General features: G+C 44.9%; 1 protein-coding gene across 3 annotated transcripts in view; it reads left to right on the top strand.

Moving 5' to 3' along the window:
• Positions 1–10,368, top strand: part of Tbk1 (TANK binding kinase 1) — a 40,461-nt gene extending 30,093 nt beyond the window's left edge. For all 3 annotated transcript variants that reach the window (XM_055625968.1, XM_055625969.1, XM_055625967.1), the window contains 8 exons: positions 2,884–3,005; positions 3,100–3,176; positions 4,310–4,349; positions 4,881–4,982; positions 5,092–5,188; positions 5,899–6,005; positions 6,403–6,474; positions 9,592–10,368. In XM_055625968.1, the coding sequence (XP_055481943.1) occupies positions 2,884–3,005; positions 3,100–3,176; positions 4,310–4,349; positions 4,881–4,982; positions 5,092–5,188; positions 5,899–6,005; positions 6,403–6,474; positions 9,592–9,643 (669 nt within the window). In that variant the 3' untranslated portion in view covers positions 9,644–10,368. The remainder of the gene's footprint in view (positions 1–2,883; positions 3,006–3,099; positions 3,177–4,309; positions 4,350–4,880; positions 4,983–5,091; positions 5,189–5,898; positions 6,006–6,402; positions 6,475–9,591) is intronic.
• Positions 10,369–11,048: the final 680 nt, after the last annotated feature.

Genomic DNA, 11,048 nt, shown 5'->3' with positions numbered 1-11,048 from the left:
TCCTCCTCCTCCTCCTCCTCCTCCTCCTCCTCCTCCTCCTCCTCCTCTTCCTCCTTCTTCTTCTATGCAAGAGGTTTATTAGATGGGTATGGAGGGAAGGGGGGAGCAGGACATGATGAGAGAGAGAAAAAGAAAGGGGCGCCCCGAGAGAGAGAGGGAGAGGAACAGAAAAAGAGAGAGACCTATTTATATTCTTAAATACACACACACACACACACACACACACACACACACACACACCATTTCCGCCATACAGTTTTTTTTTACTAGTTTTCTGTATTTTCAACACAAGTGTGTGTCTTGTCTCTGTTACCTCCCACTCCACAATTTCTGCATTTTTTTGTTTGCTTTGTTTTTAATCCTTGATGCTTTGTGTGCTTTGTGGTAATAAAGGACATTTATTATGTGCCTCTTTAACATGCAGTCAATTGTAAGTACTTACACTTGCTCAGAAATAACTGCAAATCCAAAAGTATCAGATATCTTAAAGAAAAGGAGCTGGGCATGGTGGCACACGTCTGTGATCCCAGCTCTCAGGGAGGCAGAGGCAGGCAGATTTCTGTGAGTTCAAGGCCAGCCTGTTCTACAAAGTGACAGCCAAGGCTACAACAGAGAAACCCTGTCTAAAAAAAAAAAAAAAAAAAAAAAACTAAAGAAAGAAAGAGAAAAGGATTTGTTATCCTCGGGATCCTCAGGCAGTGAATTATTTCTGTAACTAGGAAAGGCAGTAAGGATAAGTTTGCTGAACACAAAATAGGAGGTCTGAATGGATTACTCATTAGAGCAGCAGTCCACACAGTTAGGTACTGAGAGCTGATTGCTACTACCTGGCTTCCTGTTTACCCAGAGCCTCCTGATGGCTACATAAGAACCTTGAAAAAGACTTACACTATTTTTAAATTATATATATATGTGTGCTGCTATGTGCATGTATGTGCAGGTGTCCACGCCTTGAATCTCCCTGGAGCTGGAATTACAGGCAGTTTTGAACCACCTGATGTAGGTGCTGAGAATTGAACTCTGGTCCTCTGGAAGAACAATTAGCCCTCTTTAACCACTGCGCCAAATCTCCAGCTGTCATAAGGCCTTTATTCTTTGCATTTTTGGTTTCTCTCTCTCTGAAAAATAGCAGCTTCTTTATCTAAATCTTATGGGTTGTTGTAGCAGTTAAATAAAGGTAGAACTACTGTGTTCCTACAAGCTTGTAGCATTTAGGGAATTCAGAAAGTGGGTGTTAAATTAGAGTGTAAAGGAGGCCCACAAGATAGCTCAGTGGATAGAGACACTTATTGTCATGCCTAATGTCCTGAGTCGATTCCCAGGGTCCTCTTGATAGAAGACTACAGCTCCATAAACTGTCTGACCCGCCACTCATGGGCTATGGCATGTGTACCCCCACACGCGTACACAGAAAGAAAGAAAATGTCATTTAAAAAAAATTAAATTTGAGGCCTGGGAATTGAATAGCCTGGTTGGTAGAACTTGAGCCCAGTCTGGGAGAACCGGTATAATGTGGTGACACTTGTAATCCCAGGGCTGGAGAGGGAGCTTCTAGCGTCTACTGCCAACTGCTTAGCCCATTTGGTGAGTTCTGGCCAAGTTTCTCAAAAGTGGTGAGGGCAAAAGAGTCAGAGACAGCCCCCCAGCCCTCCCACCCCACGCTCCAATTGAACAACAAACCGCACATCTCCATGTGTGCACGGGGCCTAGGCCCAGCCCATGCGTGCTTTTTGGTTAGTGGTTCAGACTCTGTGAGCCCCATGGGCTCAGGTTAGTTGACTCTGTAGGTCTTCTTGTGGAGTCCTTGTCCCATTCAACTTCCTCAATCCTTCCTTCCACTCTTCCATAAGACTCTCCAAGCCCGGCCCAGTATTTGGATGTGGGTCTCTGCATCTGTTTCCATCAGCTTTTGGATGAAGCCTCTCAGAAGTCAGTTATGCTGGCCTCCTGCCTGCAAGCATAGCAGAGTGTCATTCATAGGTCAGGGGTTGGCCCTCTCCCATGGGGTGGGCATTTGGATTTCTTTCCCCAGCTGGGCTGCCTTGTCTGGCCTCAGTGGGAGAGGATGTGCTTAGTCCTGCTGCAACTTGATGTTCCAGCGTGGGTTGGTACCCATGGGGGCCTCCTCAGAGAAGGGGAGGGGGGAATAGGAGGAAAGAGGTGTGATGGTGGGACTGGGAGGAGAGGAGTGAGGGGCCCGGGATCAGGCTGTAAAGTGATTAATTAATGAATAAAAAAATGGTGAGGGCACCAGAGGAATGACACCAAGGCTGTCCTTTAGCCTGCTTATGCTGCACACAAATATAGGGAACTTAGTAAGAGCTCAGATCTGTCATCTTTAGCTGTTCCTTTCCGTAGCTTTAGATCTAGAACAGTGCTTTCCAAAGGGTGAGTCATGGGTGATAATGCATTGTGGGGTTTAGCCCCTTGTAGCTGGCAGTATTAGATAGGATAGAAAATGTCAGAATGCATCACAGATTATAAATCACTGTCCCATGAAAATTTCGATTTACTTACATGCTTTAAATGATATTTAAAACACTAGAAAAAAAATTAGGAGATAAAATGATGGGCAGGAGATGTAGCTCATTTGCTCAAGTTAATTCCTACCATAAAAATTCTAATTTCTAATTTTAAAATATCACATCACCACAAGCACCAGTCCCTAAAAACAGTAATTAAAAGGTTTTCCATGAATGTGCTGCATCAGTGATCAGGGTAGTGCCTGACCAGCAGGATCAGCCTCCCATGGAAACGTAGAAATCGATGGTGGGTTGGCAGAGCCTGTCAGCCAGAGCCCCAGATGGTCATCTCTGACTGGACATTTGGATCTAATCCCTTATTTTGATTGGGCATTCTGACCTAATCCCTTGTTCTGTTTAGCTTTCCAGTTCTCAGGGAACAATAGAAAGCAGTCTTCAGGACATCAAGAGCAGGTTGTCTCCAGGGGGATTGCTGGCTGACACGTGGGCACATCAGGAAGGCACCCATCCAAGAGACAGGAAGTAGGTTACAGCCTCGTGGGTAATCTCTGGTCCTATTCATTGTTCTTGTTACATCAATTCCAATTATTTACTTGGGTTTTTCTTCCTTAAATAGTGTAGAAAAACTACAAGTCCTGTTAAATTGCATCACAGAGATTTACTATCAGTTCAAAAAGGACAAAGCAGAACGCAGTAAGTAACACTTGCCATTTGCTCCCCTGATGCATCAGCTTGGTATGTTTGGTTGGTTGGTTGGTTGGTTGGTTGGTTGGTTGGTTGGTTGGTTGGTTGGTTGGTTGGTTGGTTGGGTTTAGTTTGGTTTGGTTTTGGTTTTTAGATTTTGGTTTTTGGTGTTTTCGAGGCAGGGTTTCTCTGTGTAGCCTTGGCTATATAGAGCAGACTGGCCTCGAACTCACAGAGATCTCCCTGCCTCTGTCTCCCTGCGGACTGGGATTACAGGTGTGCGCCACCATGTCCTGCAATTTAGAATTAAGTGGTACGTTCCTATGCTGTGCTCTTAAATGCAGCTGCTGAAGAGATGTGTCAGAAAGTGGTTGGAAATTGTCAAACCAACCTTTTGCTTGTCTTAAACTAAGGATATGAAGCCTACATCTTCTGGAGGCTAGGCAGGTAGCACACAGGAATGTCTGCCTGAAGTCAGTAGCACATCTGAAATGGGGCCCCTGCCCTGTCATCCCTACATTGCCTGGGCCACCACCCCTCTCCTTTTTTTTTTTTTTTTTTTTTGTTTGTTTGTTTTTAGAGACAGGGTTTCTCTGTGTAGTCCTTGCTGTCCTAGAACTTACTCTGTCGACCAGGCTGGCCTTGAACTCACAGAGCTCCACCTGCCTCTGCCTCCTGAGTGCTGGGATTCATTTTTTTTTTTTTAGGAAAAGCTAGACATAGATGCTTTATTCAAAGTACCCTGACTATGGGTTTGAGAGATGGCTCAGCGGGTAAGAGCACTGTCTGCTCTTTCAGAGGTTCTGAGTTCAATTCACAGCAACCACATGGTGGCTCACAGCCATCTACACGGGGCTCTGATCCCCTCTTCTGGCATGTAGCTGTACATACAGATAGAGCACGCATATGTAAAACAAACGAACAAATAAAATCTTTTAAAAAATACCCTTGACTTAAATGTTGACAGTTAATTTTTATTTTTAAATCATAGTTTTATATTGACCAAATCAATGGGTGCACCCCAAACCTGTTATATCCACTTAAAATTCTTAGCCTTTTTGAAGCAGTAATCTCAAAGGAGAAAATATCTCATGTAACAGTCAATTCTACATCAACAAAAGTATGTTCTTTCCCATTTCCAGGACTAGCTTATAATGAAGAACAGATCCACAAATTTGATAAGTAAGTGTTCAGATTCAGTTAAGATTGATTCTTTCTGTTGCTATTTTTTTATATCTTGATTCTTCTTAAAGTTGGATTAATTGCAATAACAGTGCACTTTAATCTTGCCTCTGAGAGATTTTCACTAGGGGTATACATTGTATGGGTTCACTTATCTGGTCCCTGGCCAAGAGAGTACTAAGATGGGAGAATGACAGGAGGAAGACCTTGTTCTGCTCACTCAGCTGTCCCCGCCTCGAGTGCTGTGCTTACAGAGAGCAGCACAACCATCCTGACTAACTGGAGCCAATAAGTATTTGGTGCTGGAGAGAGGGCTCAGTGGTTAGGAACTCGTACTGCTCTTTCTGAGGGGCTCAGATCAGTGCCCAACAGCTGTGCAGGCAGGTGGCTTACAAACCCTGGAGCCCCAGCTCTGCTTTCTAAGTAGTCCAAATCCACAATCACTGTAAATGTTGTATATCTGGCATGTTTTTAATTGGAAGTAGAAATAGTGAAGTTACATTAAAGTCTTTGCTTATTTCTAATTTGTAGACAAAAACTGTATTACCATGCAACAAAAGCAATGAGCCACTTCACAGATGAGTGTGTTAGAAAGTACGAAGTCTTTCTGGCTAAGTCAGACGAGTGGATGAGGTGAGTAGATCTGTGAGGGGTGAGGGTGGTCTGCACTGTAGTGTACATTGTGTATTTTAAGTGAGTGTCTCCAGGAGCTGCTCGCTAAAAGACTCTCATTGCTTTTCAGAAAGATGCTTCATCTCAGGAAACAGCTGTCGTCACTCACTAATCAGTGTTTTGATATTGAAGAGGAAGTGTCCAAGTATCAAGACTACACTAACGAGGTACAGCCCTCAAGTACTATAGGGAAGAGCTTTCTATAAGAGGACTGCTGCAGTAGAGCTTCCATAATGGTTGTAGGAGACATGGGACATCATGTGCCTGTGTGCACTTCCGCTCTAGTTAAAGTGTGTTACATGTATTCATCTGTGTGAGCACACGATGCCAAAAGACAACTTCCACCCTGTGGCTCCAGGAAGGAGCTCAGGTTGGCGGCTTGGCAGCAGGCACCTCTGCCGCTGTGCTACTGGCCCATCACTCATTTTTTTTTAGATGTTGGACAATTAAAAGCACCTGATAATTAATCTTTTATTGTTTGTAAGGAAAATTGATTTTTTTAAGATTTATTTATTAGTTATACAGCATTCTGCCTGATACCAGAAAAGGGCACCAGATCTCATTATAAGTGGTTATGAGCCATCATGTGATTGCTAGGAATTGAACTCTGGAAGAACAGCCAGTGTTCTTAACCTCTGAGCTGTCTCTCTAGCCCAAAAATTGTCTTTAAAGAGTGCTGATTTTAGCATTTTCCACGGACAGTTTTGAAACAGGAATTTAACGCTGGGCTGGGACTGTAGATCCACAGTCCAGCACTTGCCCAGACAGCACAGGGTTTCCCACACCACCTATACAGTAGGTGCTGGGAGCGGGGTAGCCTTCCTCAGCTGGTTGGTGATATGTGCCCTGTCTACTGACATCTTCCTTTGTGTTGTAGTTACAAGAAACTCTGCCTCAGAAGATGCTTGCAGCCTCCAGCGGACTCAAGCACTCTATGGCCCCTGTCTACCCCAGTTCTAACACCTTAGTGGAGATGACTCTTGGGTAAGAAGTACCCTGGGGAAACTAGAATGGTGCCACATGCTCTCGCTTCAGTCTGAGATCTTGTTCTTACGTTTCTTTCTTTCTTTCTGTTTGTTGTTGTTGTTTGTGGGGTTTTTTTGTTTTTTGTTTTTAGGTTTTGTTTTTTGAAACAGGGTTTCTGTATATAGCCTTGGCTGTCCTGGACTCACTCTGTAGACCAGGCTAGCATTGAACTCACAGAGATCCGCCTGCCTCTGCCTCCCAAGAGCTGGGATCACAGGCATGCGCCACTATACCTGGCTCACATTTCAAAATTTTTAATGTCTGCTCTACTTGGTATTATTGCATGGCTACTTAGATTATAAAATTACAAACATATAAATATAATTCTGTGTTTATCTTTGCCTTATTCATCTAGTATGAAGAAGTTGAAGGAAGAGATGGAAGGCGTGGTTAAGGAGCTGGCCGAGAACAACCACATTTTGGAGCGGTGAGTGGTGCGGGCCCCATGGGGCTGCTGCTGGCTCTGCCCAGCTCTGCTATAGCTCTGCCTCGATTCAGAAGGTGTATTAGTGAAAGGGAAGGGATGTCTCAGCCATTACCTGCCCTCAGTGTGGTGGGGATCTTGGGTTTAGGCATTGATTTTGTTGCTTTCTTTTGGTTTTGACAGGGTCTCACTATGCAGCCCTGGCTAGACTGGAACTCACTATGTAGACCTGGCTGGCTTTGAACTCACAGAGACCTGCCTCCTCTGCCTCCCAAGTGTTTAAATTAAAGGCATGCTCCACTACTCCTGGCTTGACATTTATTTTTAATAGATAGCTTGCTTATTTGACTCTGTGAAGATCTTCACTGCAGTGGTGCACACCTGTAATCCCAGGACTTAAGGAGGCAGAGGCAGGCAGATCTCTGTGAATTCGAGGCCAGTCTACAAAGCAAGTCCAGGACAGCTAAGGCTACACCGAGAAACCCTGTCTTGAAAAAGAAAAGAAAAAAGAACTTCTTCACCTGATTTTCTGCACTAGCGGTCTGACTGCTAAGCAGCCAGCCTACAAAGCCCTCTGCACACCTTTATTTACTAAAGAGGCGAGTGAGGTGGCGTCTTAAGGAATGAGTCCATTTGTCTTAACAGCACAGTGCAGACATGCTGGTTTGATATTTACACGCCGAGGAACAGTCATTGTCCATGGCTAAACTAAGTGCAGAAAGCTGCATTTTCAGGAGAGCCTGTGCCGCTTGTGATGTAAAAGCCTCTGAGAGGAAGCGCTCAGGGGCGCATGGCATGATGACGCTGGTGCCCCACAGAAGCCTTCAGCGGAGTCTGTCATGCAGTGCCAGCTGCCCGAAGCACCTCAGCTTTGCCCTGGTTTTGACTTAGATTTTGGCTGTTGTGTATTCAGAAGCCTAATGCTATGGTCATTTTTTGTGGCCCCTCCCCCACTCCAGCCCACATATTCAGTTACATGAGAAAAATGTTTGGAACCAGAAGTGTTTGAGATGCCAGGATCTATCTGGATAACCAAGTGTGGAGATGGGGCTCAAATACAGGCCTGACGCTTACCTCTGTTCCATATGCTCCTTGTACACGTGCTCTGGAAATAATTCCAAACAGCGTCTTAGGATGCCTGCATTGTAAGTGCAGCTTGCCTGTGAGGTCAGCTGTAGAATTTCCATCTGTGGCCACTTGTCACTACTCAGAGGTTTCATTTGGGTTATGGCAGGCTTCAGGGTGTAAGATTCAGGATGTTTGACCCATAGTGGAAGCCGGGACTACTGGGAATGTTGCCCTACCTCCCCCGTGCGCTCGTGGGTGTCCTGTTTCACCTCTAGGAGTTTTTGTATCTGAAACCATACCTTCCGGCATAGTTCTCTCTAATGGTCGCACACTGCTCCAAGGACACCATGTCCTGCCTCTTGAAACATGAATGTTTGACGGGCTTGCCTCTCTCCTCCCCCTTGACTAGTTCAGTAGTCTTTATAAGGCCCCTCTTTCCGCTCACCCGAACTTCCTTTCTCCCAGGAAAGCTGTGATAGTAACCTGCTACCACAGGTTACTGGTATTTACAGCCAGAATAATCTGAAATACTGACATAACCCATGTCCCTCCCTTGCTTAAAATTTTCTAACCAGGTATGGTAGTACATGTCTTTAATCCCAGAACTCAGAAAAGTTGGAGATCTCTGTGAGTTCGAGGACTGCGTGATCTCCATAGTGAGCTCTAGGGCAGACAGGGCTACAGAGAGAAACCCTGTCTCCAAAACAAAACAAAACAAAAAATCTGAACTCCTGTTATCTAGAAAGTAGTCTAGCCGGGCACCATGACACACGCCTGAAATCCCAGCACTCAAGAGCAGAGGCAGGTGGAGCTCTGTGAGTTCGAGGCCAGCCCGGTCTACAAAGCAAGTCGAGGACAGACAAGGCTACACAGAGAAACCAAAAAAACAAAAAGAAAAGAAAAGGAAAAAAAGTACTCTAACTCCATGTCTAACTCCATGTTTGTGTAGAGGAAGTGAGGCCTTGGTTGTTGCCTGCACACCAGCATTGTTTCCTTCTCCCCAGAACCACCCTTCGCTCACTGAGGCCCCATCTTCTTACCCTGCAGGGCGCCACTCTGAGCTCTGTACTTGGGCTTATAAACTCAACCCCTCACTAAAACAAGACAAAGAAGCTCAGTTCTGACCATTCTTAGTTTCATCACTCCCTTCCCGATTGCTGTTAAAATTCTCCCAGGTCAGGGGATGTGCCTGCCACCAGCTGGCCATCCACATGGTGGAAGGAGAGGCCTAACTGCCTGCTGTTGACCCCTGCCTGCCTTGACCCCTCAGTGCATCGTGGTTCGTGGTGCATGTGTGCACTCTTAGACACTCCAGATTGATTAACACTTAAAATGTATTTCTGTGAACATCCTATTGTGTGTGTGTGGGGGGGGGGGGGTTCACCTGCGTGTGTACCTGCGTGCGGTGCCCCAGAGGCCAGAAAAGCCTGAATTCCTTGGAACTGGAGTTAAGCTGGCTGTGAGACACCACGTAGGTGCTGGACTCCCACCTGGGAGCAGCCAGCGTTCTCTAACTGCCAGGCCGCTTCTCCAGCCCCAACAAATGGTTTTCTTTTTAAACTTTTCCCAGTCACTGAATTGTACTCATTCATATAATAGTGCACTTTCAGTAAGAAATAGAGCAAATTGCAGTTGTTTAAATTTTTTGAAAATAACTATTCCTGGGCCAGCAAGATGGTGCAGCAGATAAAAGCTCTTGCTGTGTAGTAAGCCTGGTGACCTGAGTTCAGTTCCCAAAACCCACGTTACAGGTGTGAGGAAGAACTGACTCCACAGAGTTGTCCTTAATGATATTGTATAATATAAATATTATATGATAATGATGATTGTGATGGTGATGACAGTAACAATTGTAACAAACCATTCCTCTGAAATCTAGTTGTTTTCTTTAGTGTTGGAATGTCAAGAACTGGGGGACAGCTTATTGATGGGGTTCTTTCCCAGCATCACGATGGTCCTCTATTCAGTCCCTAAGATATGGTGGGGGGGGTGCTGGAGAGCAAATGAGTGGAACCGCTAAGATTATCTTTCTTCTCTTTTCCTGTGTTCTAGGTTTGGGTCTTTAACAATGGATGGCGGCCTCCGCAATGTGGACTGTCTTTAGCTTCCTACGGACTCTGGGAAGTTCTAGTTGCACAAGAAGATAACGCTAGGGCACGAAGTGAATGCCTTTATGAAGGGCGTTCTTATTTCTACAATTCAGTATTCAATGAGGTCATGTAAATATGTACAGTTTGTAAATACATACAAATACACATATATATATATATATAAATTTTTGGCTGCTGTAAGTATACAAGGCAGATTGACCTCAGTGAACTGTAGAAGAAAGCCATGACCAGCCAATGATTTGGGGTGCTCTCCCCAATTCTTCACATGAGCTGGACAAAATCTATTGCTCGGTGCCTAAGGAAAGTATTTTTTAAATTGGCACCCTTAAAAATCAGAAAGGACTGATAGTTGACACATTTGTGAATGGTGGAGTGACAAGGGCTTTTGTGATGGGAACAGAACCACTGTTTCACTGTGGTCATTTCCTTTGACAAGGATAAAGTGGCATTATTTCATTTTATAAGGTGCCCAAATCTCAGTTTTCTTCCTGTGTTTAATTTTAGGTGAATTAGTGAGCAAAAACTTTAAAGTGAATCAATTGTTTAAACTATTCATTTTTCCTTTCGTCATAAATGTACAATTGTCATTCAGGTCCTAGTATGATTTCAGTTGTTTTAAGATGTATATTTCTGTACTTTAATTCTGTTAACTATTTCATGAAAAATTCTCCTTACTATTTCATGAAAAAAAATAAATTTCTCAATTTTAATGTAAAAAGCTTGTGTGCTTTTGTATCCCTGGTTAGAGAAACAAAAATGGGCTGTTCCTGTTTGTGTAAATCACAGAAGTGACTGCCCTGTCTCACCACTAGACACACCTCACCGCTGAGCTCTGTCTTCAGTCCACAGGTTCATGTTGAAGGAGCAGGTATGTGGTTCTCACAATACTGGATGCAGAGGAGGCGCTGTGCTTGTGAACAGAATAACACCGGCTTCATGCTGCACACGCTGAGAGCTTGTTTTCCTTGGGAAACCTTCCTGGAGTTGTACGCTGAAGGAGTGACCTCCTAAAGAAATTCTGCCCTTCGGGATTTTGATTGGCTTGAGGTTTGGTGTGTCAGGTTGCTGAAGGACAGACATGCTCTGGGAGCCCAGAACGACAGCGGAGCCCTGCAGCGCGCGTTACCCTGAGCTGAGATGCAGTAGCAGTTTGCGTTATTGATGGGCTGCCGAGCTTTCATTGTCACATGCACTCTATGGAAGTCAGAGCCCGTGGTTGGCTGGCACCGACTGTTAGAGACGGTCTCTCTCAGAAGACAAGGGCCGACAGAGTATGAAGCCCACACATCCCTCTTTTCCTGCAGCCAGCCGTGGAGGCAGCGTGGGACAGCAAGCAGTCGAACAGACAAGGTGACGCCACACGATCTACGGTTTGCCCTGCACTTGGTGGCCTCTAAA

This window comes from Psammomys obesus, unplaced genomic scaffold, assembly GCF_907164565.1.
Source record: "Psammomys obesus unplaced genomic scaffold, mPsaObe1.curated_primary_1811, whole genome shotgun sequence".
NCBI classification, from domain to species: Eukaryota; Metazoa; Chordata; class Mammalia; order Rodentia; family Muridae; genus Psammomys; species Psammomys obesus.
This window is presented reverse-complemented; position numbering and strand designations above follow the sequence as displayed.